We start from the raw sequence: 19,919 nt of genomic DNA, 5'->3' as shown, positions 1-19,919 counted from the left end.
CTAAGATACCGCATAAAAAACAACAACAAGATGCCTGCCAGTCAACCATCTTTGATCCAATTGCAAAATACATCGCCATGGACATGTATCCTAACATGTATAATCTATGTACCAAGTTTGAATGACAACTGACAAAGTATGTCCAAAATACAACATTTTCAAAAAACAAGATGGCTGCCAGTCGGCCATTTTGTATTGAATCGCTAAACCACTGCATGTGCATATGTCTCACATAAAGTACTAGGCACATGCAAAGAATGAACAGAATTGCACGCACGCACGCACAGTCGTAGACCGAATTATAAGTCCCCATTTTCAGACTTCGTCCGAACGGGGACGAATAAAATCCAGTGAATATACCATTTTCCCTCTATTCAACTCATCAAAAATCAGTGTAAATAAACTCTATACAAGACAGCCAAAATGTATTTTTTGTATTTTACAGTATTTAAAATATCAGGTTTGATTTACCCCTTTTAACTTATCCTTGTCTTTATCTTTTATTGATTTCAATCTTGTTCTAGCTGATGTGTTATCAAAACTTGATCTTCTAAATGCATCTTTAACTGGATCCTTTGCTGTAAGGTACACACATTTATTATTAGAGAAATTAGAATTCTATAGAAAAAAAAAACATTGTATTTGGTCAAAACACATTTACACTCATTCCAAAGTTTAGAATTTGCATCACATTTCATCACATTAAAACACTTCTCCTTACAAGGAGTTTAACTACAATGTTACATTTGATGCAAATAGAACAGGTCACCGAAGACACATGATAAATTACTAAGATATTATTAAGTTATTATAGCCATCTATTTAGTGGTGGTTATAAAACTGTCAATACAAAAATACCATCAAAGGTTTATAAGATAAGATAATGCAACTTTAATATTTATGTATGGTGACAAGTGTATGCGATGGCAATTTCATGAGATCTCATGTTCTATACAAACATCAAAATGAAAAATTGCAAATGGCATTAAAGAATGCAGTAGATACATGGAAACGTTCAACTGTGTATAAAGCAAGAAATCACTATGATTATTGTCGTACACAAAAATGCAAAACACACTTTATGAATGATCATGGTTGCTAGCATAAACACACTTTATGAATGAGCATGGTTGCTAGCATAAACACACTTTATGAATGAGCATGGTTGCTAGCATAAACACACTTTATGAATGAGCATGGTTGCTAGCATAAACAGTCTATGGTGAACATTTACCAGTTCTTGTATGTTAATTGGTATTTTAATTACGTTATCACCCCACAATTTGCAGGATCTTTTCAATTCATGAGATCTTTATCGGGAATATCACATCCCTGCCAAATAAAAGACTCAATGGCCTAATAATTCTAATGAAAAGATACCTTTAACTGTCAGACTGTGACCTCCAAGGGGGTAGGTATCCAACTGTAGTGGTAACGGAGTGTTTGATTGGTCTAGGAATATATTCACAGAATCAAGGGACATTTTACGACACATAAATATGCATTCCAGAGCATCCCTGAAAAAGAACAGTTTGATATATATTCATGAATTAATAAACCAAAGATATAGAAGAATTAGAATATTATTGAAGGTTTCTGCCTGTGTTTAAATTTCATTTAAATTTCATTTAAACAAAGAAACTATTTTACATGTTGTGTACGTCGCTATGAGACCTATAATCAAACAAGATGTGACATGACAACCATCTATCATCACGTATAAGTGATTATAGCCTATATATAAATGTAACATTGTTCACAATCCCAAGGGACTGCGGGTAATTAAAAAATGCACACAACACATACATAGTTTTTTTTAATGAGGGAGGTAGAAGTAAAAGTTGATTTTAATTACTATGTGCAAAAATCATATTGTTTTCAATGTTTGTTTCATTTTTTTCATAAATGCAATCTTTTGTTTAGTTGAGAACGGTTGAATAATAAGTTATTAAAGAGTTTAAATTTACACAATTATTCATGGCTCCTTACACATATTAGACAGCATGCAAAACAATCTTGGCTTGTTTTTCATAAACAAGTTATTTTTAAAAGTCATCAAATAGATATTTGTTTAATACTGAAAACAAACTCACTGAATAAAATTCAAATTTAAATTCATCATTCTGTTAGGATAATTAAGATGATCTCCATAATTGAGAATGTTCATTCTGACAAAACAATTGTGTATATCTGGTGGGCAGTAAGCAGTGAGCTGTGATGAATGAACACACCTTAATGATCTTCCTTTAATTGCTGAAACGATCTCAACATCATCTTTATCACTTATATCAAACTTTAATGAAAACCATTCTCTGCTCTGATCCTAAAAATTATATAATGAAATCTATTAATGAGCAATTAAACACACATCATGTAAGATTTTATTGATTTTATTGCACTTACATCAGTGTGATGACGTCTGTAAGCTTTCTTACGTTGTAGTTTCACACTTCTTCTGGATCTTCTGTCTTTGGATGGACTGTAAGCAACAATAACTCTATATAGAATAAGTGTATTTAGTCACAACTTTGTATCGTTTTTGATATCAAGTCTTTCACAGTAAGCTGTAATGTCAACAGAGTGTTCTCTGCTTTCCTCATAAAAATATAAAATGCTCTGAGTGTGAAATAAATCTTTGGAAATGTGATTTTGTGTGACAAAGTATTTTACCATTACAGCGAGCGTAAGATATTTACATACACCTAACTCCCGCACTCAGTAGGTAATTACAGAGGGACTTTGCAACATCCCCAGATACTTTCCTAGACACTCCAATGACCGTTGTAGATGCAATAAAGTTGCATACACGCCTACGTGGCAGTTAATCAAACCAAAGAACCAGGGTTTCAGATGGGTTCAACTATTACAACGTGTAAGCGTCCAGTCAAACATTCATGAAAACAGCCATGTTTTACTCATTATTGATAACGGATACTTTATTGTTTTATGCATACATATGCTGGTTCATTTAATAAATTCTATTTTGAAAGTTTCAAGAAATAATAAACCTAGTTGATACAAATATTTAAAAACGCCCCTAACATATAATGGAATAACCCTCATGACAGTTTCTGATTTTGAACAATTATTACCATTATGTCAAAGGGTTTAGACGAAGACACTGAGATGGACATTATTCGCCTCTTGCAAATGATCGATGACAGAGGAAGTTAGACTAGCGAGGGCAAAGGTTCAAGAGACTGTGTTGCATTTCTGTCGCATCGGTTGTATACGTTCCGAGAAGAGTAGCGGGCGTCGTCGACTGAATGTTACACAAGAAATTGTTGAGTCTATCGAATTTTGTCTGAGATAGAAAGGATATTTGAAACCGGTATATGATGAAAGTGTGGCGGTGAAACTAATTAGAAAGGGAAAGTTTGACTGGGCGATGAGTGTTCTGGCAAACTGGCAATGGAACTCGAACCAGCTATTATGCGAAAAATTGAACGGGACACTCACAACACTAATATTATCAATATAAATCCATTGACAACATCTCAACAAACTACCAATCAAAGGAATTTACATTTATCATTTCTTGTTAAGTCATTCCCAGTTTTATGTTGGTATTATATTTCTCCCAAGTGTTACACAGCAATGATTTTTGTACCTACAAAGCAATGTAATAGTCCACATCAAAGGCATACCGCGTCCGGTGTTTTGATTAACTGTCACGTGAGCGGGTATGTAACTTTATTGCGTCTACAATGGTCATTGGAGTGTCTAGGAAAGTGTCTGGAGATGTTGCAAAGTCCCTACCGCATGCGGGCGTTAGGTGTATGTAAATATCTTGAGCCCGCTGAAAGCGTTTATAAATATCTTTGATCCAAAGTAATAGGATCAATTGGATTATTATTTGTGCATTTGTTTTGCAAGAAGTCACAAAACGCTCTAACTCGATATTAACTTCTATCAATCAAACTTGACTAGTTAAATTAGATCACCATTTTTGTATCCCATTCTGTTCATTTTTGGAAGGTGTAAAAGTGACTTATTTTTTGATAAGCTTTGATTACCATGCCAACCATCGCCAATTACCTAAGGTTGTAAGTTGGGTAAACAAAAACCTGATTTGTGACAGTACATTAGGTGTAGATTTGTAAATGTGCAACTTACGATTTCATCTCATCATCAACACCGCTACTTGTCACGTCATCTTTTGAGGAATCTATAGTTTCAGGGTCAGACATAGGCCTATCAGCTGGACAAGACCGTGTTGAAACACTACGACTGAGAGAGGTGCCTGAATAAATGAATATTACGTAGTTGTCAATGTAATGTGCAATACAATAAGACCACAAACCAATGACCAGCTGGACAGGACCAGGTTGAAAAATTATTTGAGTTTCAAACAACACAAACATGATGAGCAAGAATTAATTTGGAAATACCACAAAGTTTTCATAGTTAAGGACATTATTTTAATAACAGAATCTGATTGGTCAATTCAAGCAAATTGAATCATAACTCGAAATATCTCCAAACATTGATGGGTTTACATTTTATCCTAAAGGATTGTTAGAAATTAAATCTGACTTATACATATAGTTTAATTTTGCACTACTGAGCACATATATGCAATGCATTATGTGAATTTTAAAAAACTTGACATAGCGGGTAATATATAATGGAAACTATTATCGCAATGGAAACTCACTAAATTATACATCAATGTTTTAAGATTATTAAGATTCATATCAATAACAATTTATGACTTTTACATCCCAAGCTGAATTTCTAAAGATGAAGAAATCATTTCATCATAGATGTAAATTTTGAATTTTTCCAAAACTATAGTACCTTAAAATATTGCGACCCAAATTTGTTTTTTCATTTACAACATACTAACACTATTTACCATAACAATGAAACTAAATAAGGTGTCATATAATTTTCAATTTGGTCAGAACCTCATTAAATGTATGAGAATAAACTGGTGATAATACATGCACATGAACAGTGAATGAGAGAGGGCGCTTTACAATGTTTTTATGATTCAAGCGTTATTACATTGAAGGATCACCAGAATATTTCTTAGCCTACCGGTATAATATCAGATTTAATAAATTTTTATGTGTGTATTAGTAATTTACTGTAAAACCATTTATTTTCACAGGGGTTTATATTCACATATTTGAAACAAGGAATTCTACTGTTATGGTACATGCTTACAAGGATTTAATTTAGTGGATTTTTGTCAGTAAAAATAGCCAAAATCAAAAAAAAAAATCAAAAAAAAAATCAATGCTATACTGTAATTGCTGAACTCATTTAATAAATCTTCTATTCTAGCGCCATTCATGAGATATCTGATACATAGCGGTTACAGTAACAATGTTTTCAGATTCATGCATTATACTGTTTATTTTCTGTTTCCATAACCAACATCATATAACACTGCATGTATAAAAAAATTAACATTTCTCATACACTGCTCAAAAAATTAACATTTCTCATACACTGTTCAAAACATAAACATTTCTCATACACTGGTCAAAACATAAACATTTCTCATACACTGTTCAAAAAATTAACATTTCTCATACACTGTTCAAAACATAAACATTTCTCATACACTGCTCAAAACATAAACATTTTTCATACACTGTTCAAAAAATTAACATTTCTCATACACTGTTCAAAACATAAACATTTCTCATACACTGTTCAAAAAATTAACATTTCTCATACACTGTTCAAAAAATTAACATTTCTCATACACTGTTCAAAAAATTAACATTTCTCATACACTGTTCAAAAAATTAACATTTCTCATACACTGTTCAAAACATGAACATTTCTCATACACTGCTCAAAACATTAACATTTCTCATACACTGCTCAAAACATTGACATTTCTCATACACTGTTCAAAACATAAACATTTCTCATACACTGCTCAAAACATTAACATTTCTCATACACTGTTCAAAACATAAACATTTCTCATACACTGTTCAAAACATAAACATTTCTCATACACTGCTCAAAAAATTAACATTTCTCATACACTGTTCAAAACATGAACATTTCTCATACACTGCTCAAAATATTAACATTTCTCATACACTGCTCAAAACAAACATTTCTCATACACTGTTCAAAACATTAACATTTCTCATACACTGCTCAAAACAAACATTTCTCATACTCTGTTCAAAACATTAACATTTCTCATACACTGTTCAAAACATTAGCATTTCTCATACACTGTTCAAAACATTAACATTTCTCATACACTGCTCAAAACAAACATTTCTCATACACTGTTCAAAACAGTAACATTTCTCATACACTGCTCAAAACATTAACATTTCTCATACACTGTTCAAAAAATTTACATTTCTCATACACTATTCAAAAAATCAACATTTCTCATACACTGCTCAAAACAAACATTTCTCATACAATGCTCAAAACAAACATTTCTCATATACTGTTCAAAATAAAACTGTTGTCATATAAAATAACATAATCTTATTGGCACATAACTGTGTATAAATTATTATGTATAAAATCACAATTGCTTAATGATCTAATTTCTCATACACTGCTCAAAACAAACTTTTCTCATACACTGTTCAAAACATTAACATTTCTCATACACTGCTCAAAACATTGACATTTCTCATACACTGTTCAAAACATAAACATTTCTCATACACTGCTCAAAACATTAACATTTCTCATACACTGTTCAAAACATAAACATTTCTCATACACTGTTCAAAACAAACATTTCTCATACACTGTTCAAAACATAAACATTTCTCATACACTGCTCAAAAAATTAACATTTTTCATACAGTGCTCAAAACATTGACATTTCTCATACACTGTTCAAAACATAAACATTTCTCATACACTGTTCAAAACATTAACATTTCTCATACACTGTTCAAAACATTAACATTTCTCATACTGTTCAAAAGAAACATTTCTCATACACTGTTCAACAAATTAACATTTCTTATACACTGCTCAAAACATTAACATTTCTCATACACTGCTCAAAACATAAACATTTCTCATATACTGTTCAAAACAAACATTTCTCATACACTGTTCAAAATATTAACATTTCTCATACACTGTTCAAAAAATTTACATTTCTCATACACTATTCAAAAAAATCAACATTTTTCATACACTGCTCAAAACAAACATTTCTCATACAATGCTCAAAAGAAACATTTCTCATATACTGTTCAAAATAAAACTGTTGTCATATAAAATAACATAATCTTATTGGCACATAACTGTGTATAAATTATTATGTATAAAGTCACAATTGCTTAATGATCTAATTTTGCTTGATATTTACCATGAGGTCGAAGGTCAAACCGTGGATGCCCATCAAAAGCTTCAGAGTGTAGTTTAATATCACATGACTCACACAGAACCAATGGTTGGTGATTATTCTGTACTCGACAGTCACGATGATGACAAATCTAGAACAGATCAAACAAGCCATGCCAGTTAGTTATCAAATTTAAGATATATAGTTTTGTTTATAGTAATATAGCTGGAATATAACCATGTCAGGAATATGATTATGATGATTGTTTAACATTTAAATTTATAACACCCCTATGATCAAAATAGTTTGGTCGTACTGATGCAATGCAAAATGGCTTTTCTGTAGTCTCTGATTCTGTGTGATTTGTTTTGGTCTAATAAATATTGATGAGTGTCTGGTATCATTTGTGTACATCCATTAATGAGATGCTAAATGTGTGGGGTCAGAGGTTAAAGTTTAGTCATAACCTGATAAACATGACATATTGCATTGTAATTTCAGTTGGGGTGCAAACAAGTTCTGGTTCTACGTTATATTGTTTAAATATTGCTATACCACACCATCACAGAGTATTAATTTTCTTAGTTCTCAAGTTTGAGAGATATATAAAATTTGAACATGAATAGTCAGAAAGAATGTCAAAATATCAATATGGCTCCAAAATTGCATTCACTAAAACCAAGTGACCACCAGTCGGCCATTTTAAGTCTGATGTCACAAACAAAGTGACATGCATTAAGGTGCCATAAAGTTCAAAGTACACACCAAGTTCGAACAAAATCTGTCTATGACCAAGATTCAGAATTGCAGAAATACTTGATTTTGATGATTTTTTTAACATCTTAAATCTGATGAATAATAAATATGTGTGACATGACCTTTATGTAAAAATTTTAACATGATCAGTCAAGACATGGTGGAGGAAAGCAGTGATAACTAGATATTTACATCAAAAGCTAGGAAACAAAGTTCACATTTCTGCATTGTTGCCAATATAGTAAAAATACAATACTTTTGTTTAAACAGGTGAAATTACATTTGGCCATGTGAGGGCGCAATTTGGGATCTCCAATTATAGGTCAACCTGTATACTAGTACTGTAAAAGAGTTAATTATTCACTGGGTTTTAATTTTGCTTGTTTCACTGACTGGAAAATGCACTAAATTTAAACACCAGTGAATATATGAAATTGAGCATAGAACACATTATATAAATGATAAAACTGAATTTAAAACCCACTGAATATGCCTGAAATGGTAAATCGGCGAAATTTAAACCCAGTGAAAATTAGTCATTTCACAGTATGTAAGCAAAAAGAAAGATTTACATTTTAATTTTAGATTTTAATTTTACAAATATTTTTCAGTTTTTCAGTTTTCTGAAGTATCAAATGACAACACTAAATGCTGCATAAAAGTAAATTACCTTTATTGGTAGTCCGGTGCATCCATCTAACTGACATGACTTAGCATCACTGTACCCTAAATCTGCAAAAAATCATAATAAACTGGTGTCAGTTTCAAAGCAAGTTTATTTACAACACTACAGGCTTTTAGCAATAGTCGAATAGAATTTTTTGAATCCTGTATGTTCTCATAGGATTATTCTTGTAGGCCTATAGAATTCCCCATAGAACCAATCTCATAGCAACATGAATTGTTAAATTGAATAGTTAAATTGAAGGGTTAAATTGAAGGGTTAAATTGTAGAAAAAACAAATGCCAGTTAGAAAAGTATTTAACGTCTTCACATGATACAACATTGCTAATTATAATTGTTTATGTTCAAGTACAATATTGTACACATAGTACATGTAGCCATTGTTGTCAAGGCGATATAATCCAACCAACGCCCACTGAGTACAGATTCCCACATAATGTACATGCATAAGTAATAATCATTTACAGTTAATATCCAGATTCATTTTTTTATTTTGCATAAAAACTGATTATTAATGGAAGAACACATCCTGTGTGTTATTTTTTATAATTCTATGGTTTACACTAGATTGGTGTCACAATTTATACTCAAATTAATTGCTACGTATAATTGGCAATTTTAAATAACCATATTTTTTTGGCCAAAAAATAAACCAAAATATGCTGCAAAACATGTTGCTAATTGCTATCTCTGCAGCTCTAATATCTCAGAGAAACACTGAAAACTAAAAACTTCATTTCCAAATATTTTGCTGTTTTTTGGCACTCAGACATCCTTAATAAAATCAAAATTATGGCTCAACTATCATGTTTGCAGCATATATATGTACACTTACAAAAAGATATTTCTACAGTCAAAGTAATTAATATTTTATTTTATTACAACCTGTGACAATTACAACAATGAATGTGCAAAAATGTATAGCCATTTTTCAAACCAAATTCTAGACTTTCAATATCGTTCTAAGACAAACAAGTTTATTACAATAATGAACACTGAAGACATACACCTGATCAGACAGGTAGTTCATTAATTTAAAGCTTTATTTAGTAAAACATATCAAGGGTAGTACACTTTTTTAGATCTGTTGTCTTTATTGTCTTGTATCCTACTTTTTTATACTTTATGACTTACATGTAATTAAGATGAACTGTCATTATTCATTACGATGTAATAAACATATTATTATTATTTAATTGACTCGGTATTGTACAAAATAGCTATTTCATTAGAGTTGTGTTTTATCAGAGAGGCTATAATACAGTGTCCTTTGGTTAAAAAATGAATTAATAGATTGCCCCATACCTTATCCCCAATTTATTTACATTGTATGGCTTACTCATGGGAAATACAAATGATGTCCCACAATGCTGCCAATGATGTATCTGATGTCCTTTACATCATCTTCTATTACATTTAATGTTTAGTTACATACGATACACATTATTGCCTATATCAGTTTTCTAAATACTCATTTCTGTTGTCAGGATTAGTATGGTAATATTTTAACATTTTATTTTACATTAAATTCTTAAAAGTTTTGGACATAAGTGTGTCACACTGGTTATGGCCACACAAAAAATATGGTTTTTACAGGTTTTAAAAGTAGTTTCTTTTTAATTTGGGATACTGGTGAAGTCATCCATGTATGGTTAAGAAGGATTTCTTATTTCTGTTGATTCAAATATAACCTTAAAGCGTGAGTTAAAGACATTATTTATGAGATGTTGAATTCAAAATATGACTTCTCTTTGTATTATTTAATAATTTTGAAAAAAATAATGAAATTTTTTTTAAAAAAAGTGAAAATGAGTACCACATCCCTCTCATCATTTTTCAATTTTACTTGGGACAAGAATTGTGTATCTGTTTTTGAATATTTTTTTTTTCGTACTTTTGTTGATTGTGTAAACCATACGCAGCATCACCAAAAGAACATATATCCCAGAATGTAGGCTTAATCCTAAGGCCTTAGCAACCACAGAAATCTTATAAAAACATTCTGTCAGCGACAATGCACCTTTACATGTAGATAACAATAAAAATCTAGAGTACCCAATATAGTTGTCATGGAAACATATCTGGCAATTATCACGAAAAATTATTGTGAAAATATTACACGTATTACATTGAAACAAAATAATTAGCATTTTTACTTCACTGAATTTCACATCAAGTATCTACGGCAACAGATATAGGTCACCTTGAGTGTATTTATTTTTAGTCCTAATTGCAAGTTAATATAATAGGGATTGTGACTCACACCGAGTCATCATGCATTAGTTTGGGCACATATGCAGGATATTACATTTTTTGTACTTGTCTCATTGTGCATATCACTCTAAGATATATAACATATGCATTGAAGAAAATTCATAAAGCTACAAAAACAAGTTTATTTGTTTCTAGAACTAGTCGGTAAATTTAAAAAAAAAAACTCTTAAGTTTCATACAACAATGAGAAATAACTGAGAATTAATATCACAATAACACAATTGAAAGAAAGGAATAACTCATAAAATTAAATTTGAAATATAAAAAAAAAAATCTTGTGCATTGCTAATGGTGGTGAAGGGATTAGTAAAACTAAGGATTTAAAATGTCAACCCTTAATTGATGCATAAAGTTTTATTGAAATCAGATATCTGTGAAACATATAAAAATGAGCTAATTTATGTAAAAATTAACTTGATATCTATATACAAGTTTCATTTAAATTTGAATTCAGAGTCAATGCTTGATATGTGCAAGTTATAGTTCTATACTGAATTCAGAGTCAATGCTTGATATGTGCAAGTTATAGTTCTATACTGAATTCAGAGTCAATGCTTGATATGTGCAAGTTATAGTTCTATACTGAATTCAGAGTCAATGCTTGATATGTGCAAGTTATAGTTCTATATTGAATTCAGAGTCAATGCTTGATATGTGCAAGTTATAGTTCTATACTGAATTCAGAGTCAATGTTTGATATGTGCAAGTTATAGTTCTATACTGAATTCAGAGTCAATGCTTGATATGTGCAAGTTATAGTTCTATACTGAATTCAGAGTCAATGCTTGATATGTGTAAGTTATAGTTCTATACTGAATTCAGAGTCAATGCTTGATATGTGCAAGTTATAGTTCTATACTGAATTCAGAGTCAATGCTTGATATGTGTAAGTTATAGTTCTATACTGAATTCAGAGTCAATGCTTGATACATGTATGTGTAAGTTATAGTTCTATACTGAATTCAGAGTCAATGCTTGATATGTGCAAGTTATAGTTCTATACTGAATTCAGAGTCAATGCTTGATATGTGTAAGTTATAGTTCTATACTGAATTCAGAGTCAATGCTTGATATGTGTAAGTTATAGTTCTATACTGAATTCTGAGTCAATGCTTGATATGTGCAAGTTATAGTTCTATACTGAATTCAGAGTCAATGCTTGATATGTGCAAGTTATAGTTCTATACTGAATTCAGAGTCAATGCTTGATATGTGCTAGTTATAGTTCTATACTGAATTCAGAGTCAATGCTTGATATGTGCAAGTTATAGTTCTATACTGAATTCAGAGTCAATGCTTGATATGTGCAAGTTATAGTTCTATACTGAATTCAGAGTCAATGCTTGATATGTGCAAGTTATAGTTCTATACTGAATTCAGAGTCAATGCTTGATATGTGCAAGTTATAGTTCTATACTGAATTCTGAGTCAATGCTTGATATGTGCATGTTGTACCATCTTGTGAAGAATAAACTCCTTAGGTTGTTATTTATTATTATTTCATACAATCAACTACATGTATATAAACAAGCAGCTTAAAATATTTACATACAAGTTATTAATTTTAGACCATAAATGGATTAATCTAAATTATTTACACAGTAGACTAGTCTAGTAATCTCTGGTTACTCATTCTCCACTGATGTATAGACGTGCTAAGATTATGCTTATCTGACTACTTTACCTCTGAAGAAAGAAAGACAGTTATTCCACTGACATTAGCCGCAATGTTCTTCAAATCATTGTACACAAATTCACATTATTAATTAAAAGGTTCTCACGGTGGTCGTCATGTCACACAGTGCAGGTTTTGCATTGAAGAACAGTAATTATCCCACAATTCTATGCATTTACACGAATGCAAGTTTTCATCTGGCCTTGATGTATATTAATCCCTGTATACCTGCTTGATGTATTCTAATAATGCAACGCATTACGAAAATAATCTTAGTTTGTGTTTTCGCACATAGTGTTCAAAAATAAGTCTTCTAAATAAATTGATACCGGGCATGTGTGTATAAAAATAATGTCAATTGTAATCACATATAACAAAATAATTTACGAGATACAATATGTCAACAATTTAATTCCAATTAATTAGTTAAGCTCTTAAATTGTATAACCATGTCTTTCATGAACTTTGTTACATTAGAAACAACAACTTCATGGTTTGGTGTTTATTGACGTTTTACAACTACCAAGGTGGTCAGATTGTACTGGTATGTACACATCTCGTATATCCACATCTATATCCAAGCCCTTCTTGTAAGTACCAATATGGGCTAAATATGTTTCTATGTATCACATATGGTTCAAAACTTGCTGCAAATATGAATTCTGATCTTTGTTTTCAAATATATCAAACAGAATCATCCATTGGATTTTGATGTTGAAAATGAAATGAAATCCAAGACAATCTTGGGGATTTAACAAACTGATTTAGGGAAAACTTGACCACCAGTTCCTTAGAAATGGAACATTATAGATTTATTGGAATGGCTTCTAAGTGGTTTTATAATTAATTTGACATTTTACTTTTATGAATTATATTTTATTACTAACATTATATTATTGCTGTTAACCAAATGAAACCTATTTCAAACAATGCAATAATTTTTTATTAATATCCCATTTTGGTTTCTAAGGAGAATTCAACAAGGTGGTTAATTTGAGTACAATGTATAAAGTAACGTTGCCAAAACAATGCAAATATTGATATTGATAATAATTTACAGTTACATGAGAACTGTCAATAAATCTGAATTTGTCACATAACATGTGACATAACTAGAGTAAACTTTCTCTTGAATACTTCATAATACCGTACTCAAAGAAATTCTAGAAACAACTCCTATGTGCTATGGGTATTATATGTGCTATGGGTATTCTATGTGCTATGGGTATTCCATGTGCTATGGGTATTCCATGTGCTATGGGTATTCCATGTGCTATGGGTATTCCATGTGCTATGGGTATTCCATGTGCTATGGGTATTCTATGTGCTATGGGTATTCCATGTGCTATGGCTATTCCATGGGCTATGGCTATTCTATGTGCTATGGGTATTCCATGTGCCATGGGTATTCTATGTGCCATGGGTATTCTATGTGCTATGGGTATTCCATGTGCTATGGGTATTCCATGTGCTATGGCTATTCCATGGGCTATGGCTATTCTATGTGCTATGGGTATTCCATGTGCCATGGATATTCTATGTGCCATGGGTATTCTATGTGCTATGGGTATTCCATGTGCTATGGCTATTCCATGGGCTATGGGTATTCAATGTGCCATGGGTATTCTATGTGCCATGGGTATTCTATGTGCTATGGGTATTCCATGTGCTATGGGTATTCCATGTGCTATGGCTATTCCATGGGCTATGGCTATTCTATGTGCTATGGGTATTCCATGTGCTATGGTATTCCATGTGCTATGGGTACACCATGTGCCATGGGTATCCCATGTACCATGGGTATACCATGTGCTATGGGTATTCAATGTGCTATGGGTATACCATGTGCCATGGGTATTCCATGTGCCATGGGGTATACCATGTGCTATGGGTATTCCATGTGCTATGGCTATTCCATGTGCCATGGGTATCCCATGTGCTATGGCTATTCCATGTGCTATGCCTATTCCATGTGTATCCCATGTGCTATGGGTATTCCATGTGCTATGGCTATTCCATGGGCTATGGCTATTCCATGGGCTATGGCTATTCCATAGGCTATGGGTATCCCATGTGCCATGGGTATTCCATGTGCCATGGGTATACCATGTGCTATGGGTATTCCATGTGCTATGGCTATTCCATGTGTATCCCATGTGCTATGGGTATTCCATGTGCTATGGCTATTCCATGTGCTATGGCTATTCCATGGGCTATGGCTATTCCATGGGCTATGGCTATTCCATGGGCTATGGGTATCCCATGTGCCATGGGTATTCCATGTGCCATGGGTATCCCATGTGCTATGGGTATTCCATGTGCTATGGCTATTCCATGTGCTATGGGTATACCATGTGCCATGGGTATTCCATGTGCCATGGGTATACCATGTGCTATGGGTATTCCATGTGCTATGGCTATTCCATGTGCCATGGGTATCCCATGTGCTATGGCTATTCCATGTGCTATGCCTATTCCATGTGTATCCCATGTGCTATGGCTATTCCATGGGCTATGGCTATTCCATGGGCTATGGGTATCCCATGTGCTATGGGTATCCCATGTGCTATGGGTATAGCATGTGCTATGGGTATGCCATGGTGCTATGGGTATAGCATATGCTATGGGTATTCCATTTGCTATGGGTATCCCATGGGCTATGGGTATTCAATGTGCTATTGGTGTTCCATGTGCTATGGGTATTCTATGTACTATGGGTATTCCATGTCGTATGGGTATTCCATGTGCTATGGGTATTCCATGTGCCATGGGTATTCCATGTGCCATGGGTATTCCATGTGCCATGGGTATTCCATGTGCCATGGGTATTCCATGTGCCATGGGTATTCCATGTGCCATGGGTATTCCATGTGCTATGGGTATCCCATGGGCTATGGGTATTCCATGTGCTATGGGTATCCCATGTGCCATGGGTATCCTAAGTGCCATGGGTATCCTATGGGCGCATGGGTATAGCATGTGCTATGGGTATGTATTCCATTTGCTATGGGTATCCCATGGGCTATGGGTATTCAATGTGCTATTGGTGTTCCATGTGCTATGGGTATTCTATGTACTATGGGTATTCCATGTGCTATGGATATTCCATGTGCTATGGGTATTCTGTGTGCTATGGGTATTCCTTGTGCTATGGGTATTCCATGTGCCATGGGTATTCCATGTGCCATGGGTATTCCATGTGCTATGGTATCCCATGGGCTATGGGTATCCCATGGGCTATGGGTATTCCATGTGCTATGGGTATCCCATGGGCTATGGGTATTCCATGTGCCATGGGTATACCATGTGCTATGGGTATCCTAAGTGCCATGGGTATCCTATGTGCCATGGGTATCCTATGTGCCATGGGCATTCCATGTGCCTTGGGTATTCCATGTGTCATGGGTATTCCATGTGCTATGGGTATTCCATGTGCTATGGGTAATCCATGTGCTATGGGTATTCCATGTGCTATGGGTATTCCATGTGCTTTGAATATTCACTAACAGATGAAATCTGATAAACATTCACCGGAGATTTGTTACATATCAGAACAATCAATTTTTTGTTGTGCCAGGCGACAGTGACATTGAATGTTATTGTCTCTTCTGACTTTTTTTTTGTATGTAGTGCATTTTGATACTACATGTGTGGCTGTGTGGCCATCTCTCTATCAAATGGCAATTTTAATGAGATATCCTGGCGTCAACCAGGCTCAGACGAACACAGGCCTCCACAGACCTTCACCAAGGTTCCCCCAAAGTCAAATTAGTTAGTGAATGAATCTCCGCCAGTAGAATTGGCCTTCCCATTGAGTCTGTGGCACACTTACCCAGGGTAGGCATTGACCCTATTTGTTCTACCTAAGGTAGGATTTGAACTTGGGTCTACCGATCATGATTCTGATGCAACAACCACTATGCTACCAGTGACCGGTTTAAAACAATCAGACTTGGTTTTTTAGGGAGAAGTCAAAAATCTGATGGAGGGACAGATGGACAATGAACAATCACCTTCCACATATAAACATGTCCGTTCTCATTTTAAATGAAAGTGAAGCTAAAAACATATTAGGATTTGAACTGGTTGCTAGGGACAACCACCTAAAACTCCACATCAATGTATACATGTATGTAATATATATAGAAATGAGAAGACACTCTCTTATAAACGTTTTATTTGAGACAGGCTTCTCATATGATCATTAAAAAAATCATTCAATTTAACTGGTAGAGATCAGCTTTAATACCATTGTGGCTTATTAGATAGGATATCAGATATTTCAACTAAACAATAATGATGAATTCAGTCAGTCCTCTCGCATCGCAACTATTGCTCTCAATATACATCAAGGGTGCTGTTTTACATATGTAATTTGTTTAAAATTATGTATATGTAATGTTTAAAATTACGTATATGTAATGTTTATAATTACGTATATGTAATGTTTATAATTATGTATATGTAATGTTTATAATTATGTATATGTAATGTTTATAATTATGTATATGTAATGTTTATAATTATGTATATGTAATGTTTATAATTATGTATATGTAATGTTTATAATTATGTATATGTAATGTTTATAATTATGTATATGTAATGTTTATAATTATGTATATGTAATGTTTATAATTATGTATATGTAATGTTTATAATTATGTATATGTAATGTTTATAATTATGTATATGTAATGTTTATAATTATGTATATGTAATGTTTATAATTATGTATATGTAATGTTTATAATTATGTATATGTAAAATATAGTTATACTTATGAACCCTATTTACCTGTACTTCCTCTCGAAGAAAGAATTAAATTGTAAATGTAAATTTAGATACAGTAACTATAACCTTGCTATTGAAACAGGTAGACACACTCAACCCAAAACTCCAATTGAAAATAGAACTTGCATAAACTGTTCTCAAAATGAAGCTGACGATGAATTACATTTCTTTGGATTGTTATCTCTACAACAATTATCGAGACAACATGAAGGAAAATATTGAACTCCCTAAAGAAATAGATAATAAACAAAAAACATTTACATTTCTGATGAGCAATAATAAACAAAATATATTTAAACAAGTAGGGAAGTATATTTACACATCTTTTCAAATCAGAAATGAAAATCCATTTATAAACTCATTATCAATTTGTATTTAATGGTGAATGTAGTCTGACGCCATGACCAATATTTATCAATTAAGTTTCAGTGGGGGGTAGGGGGGTTTGGAAAAAAACTAAAGGAATTAAGTTTTTTATCCGACATCGATCTTTTGACGTCGTCCCTAAGCGTCCTCTAATAATAACAAAACAAACATGGCAGATTCCAGAGTTTGACCTGACTCAATACAAAGAAGTTCGCACAATCTGTTTTAAACTTTTTTGATTTCAGCATTCCCATGATGCAACCTTGGGAGGAAAAGATGAATAATAATATAGTTATTACGAGGATACCAAAAAGTATGCACTCAGACCGTACACAGTCGCATCGCCCATACTCCTGGTTGTACTGTCTTCGTGCATACTTTTTGGTATCCACATAATAACATCATATTATTATTATGTATGATAACCATTGATATGATAACTTGCTTAGAATTACATCTTGAACCCACCCAACATAAGTACACTACTTATTCCACTAGCTTTTGTTTAGGGCTGTAACTGATGGAGGCTATAAAAACAGGAGGAAAACAAGGGAGTTTCACACATTGTTGAACACAATAATATAAGAATTTAGTTGAAATATCTGATATCCTATGTAATAATCCACAATGATATTGAAGTTGATCTCTACCAGTTAAAATGGTTTTATGTATTGGATGATTTTTTTTAATGATCATTTGAGAAGACAGTGTCTTTTTATTTCTATTTTTTAAATTATATGTAGACACTAAATATCTGATTATGGCAATTCTATGACAACATTGGAAATCCATATTGCATGATTTTTGTTCAAATAATTTAAGGATTGTTAAATTTGCGACCAACTCGATTTATTCAGCTCTCACCAAAACCATATGAAAATTAGGATCATTAGAAATTAGAAGTCGAAATTTGTAGCAGTCAAACAAAGCAATAGTTGTGACTAAATTGCAAATATTATATATATTATTGAAATACAACTAATTTTAATATCAGTGTTCTCCCCAGGAATTTAAACCACTGTGGCGTCCTAATTTGTATATAATTTGCATATCATTTACATAATAATGGAAATAGACCAAAGCACATTTACACCCACACAATAAACAACACATATTTTCAAAAACAAAGTGGCAGATATTTATTTGCTTCACACAGTGTTATAAGCACTTTTATTAGGGCACTTTTGTAATATTAATGAGCTCCGTCAAAATATTACGTTTCACAATTTAGAAGAGTTTGAATTTAAAAATGAAACATTCTCGAAATGCAAATGCTGCAGACTAAGAAGAAACAAATAAATTATTTACTATAAAATTCTCCTTCAAAAAATCGACCACGTAATTATTTGGGGGATTGCTGGTTATTATTCCGACCATCAGCTTCTAACGTTTACATTTACAGTATTAATGAACGAACAAATAACACTTCTAAACGATCATCAAAGTTACGACGTGACATAACTTGCTTCGCGATGTTATACACCGGTTATACCAATAATTCCTCTTACTCAGTCATGATGCTGCGCAAAAATTAAATACCTCTTTTTTTTATATGAAAAAAAATGTAAAATTTGAACTAGTTTTATCGGGAGTAATTATTTTTGATCACTATCACTGAAAAATACAGACCCGCCATGATAGTTGTGACACATTAGTTGACCAGCATGTGTCCTTTGACCCGGTGGGTCAAAAACGCCATTAACCAATCAGAATGCCGCATGGTAATGCCGATAGAACCCAAAGTTTTCCAAAGGATCGTGATCATAAAAATTACATTGCGGAAGTAAAGCGATGTCATAGCACAATGTGTTGGTATGGATTTCAGATGAAAACTGCATGATGATTTTCGAAAGAGGCAATTAGCAATTTTTAAAAGGTAAAAGAAGTCTTGAAAGAAGAGTTTTTACATGATTCACGATGATAACAGTTCAAATGTATTTTACCCAATCACGCAATAAACACGTAGTTTTTTCTTGAGTAGCGTAAACTGATCGTGAATTCCGCTTTGCCCATGTTACATCAGGGTGGAATTGATTTAGAAAGAATTTTAGCTTTCAATCTAAAGACTG

General features: G+C 32.8%; 1 protein-coding gene across 1 annotated transcript in view; it reads right to left on the bottom strand.

The window, feature by feature from the left end:
* LOC100375315 (pleckstrin homology domain-containing family G member 5-like) overlaps positions 1 to 19,919 on the bottom strand; it is a 62,571-nt gene that overhangs the window by 27,662 nt on the left and 14,990 nt on the right. Inside the window, exons 2-8 of the mRNA XM_002733401.4 lie at positions 8,727 to 8,788; positions 7,325 to 7,451; positions 4,117 to 4,243; positions 2,404 to 2,479; positions 2,232 to 2,323; positions 1,381 to 1,517; positions 472 to 578 (exon numbers count right to left, since the gene is read on the bottom strand). Coding sequence (XP_002733447.2) covers positions 472 to 578; positions 1,381 to 1,517; positions 2,232 to 2,323; positions 2,404 to 2,479; positions 4,117 to 4,243; positions 7,325 to 7,451; positions 8,727 to 8,788 — 728 coding nt within the window. The remainder of the gene's footprint in view (positions 1 to 471; positions 579 to 1,380; positions 1,518 to 2,231; positions 2,324 to 2,403; positions 2,480 to 4,116; positions 4,244 to 7,324; positions 7,452 to 8,726; positions 8,789 to 19,919) is intronic.

Source organism: Saccoglossus kowalevskii, chromosome 15, assembly GCF_978046115.1.
Source record: "Saccoglossus kowalevskii chromosome 15, keSacKowa6.1, whole genome shotgun sequence".
NCBI lineage: Eukaryota > Metazoa > Hemichordata > Enteropneusta > Harrimaniidae > Saccoglossus > Saccoglossus kowalevskii.
This window is presented reverse-complemented; position numbering and strand designations above follow the sequence as displayed.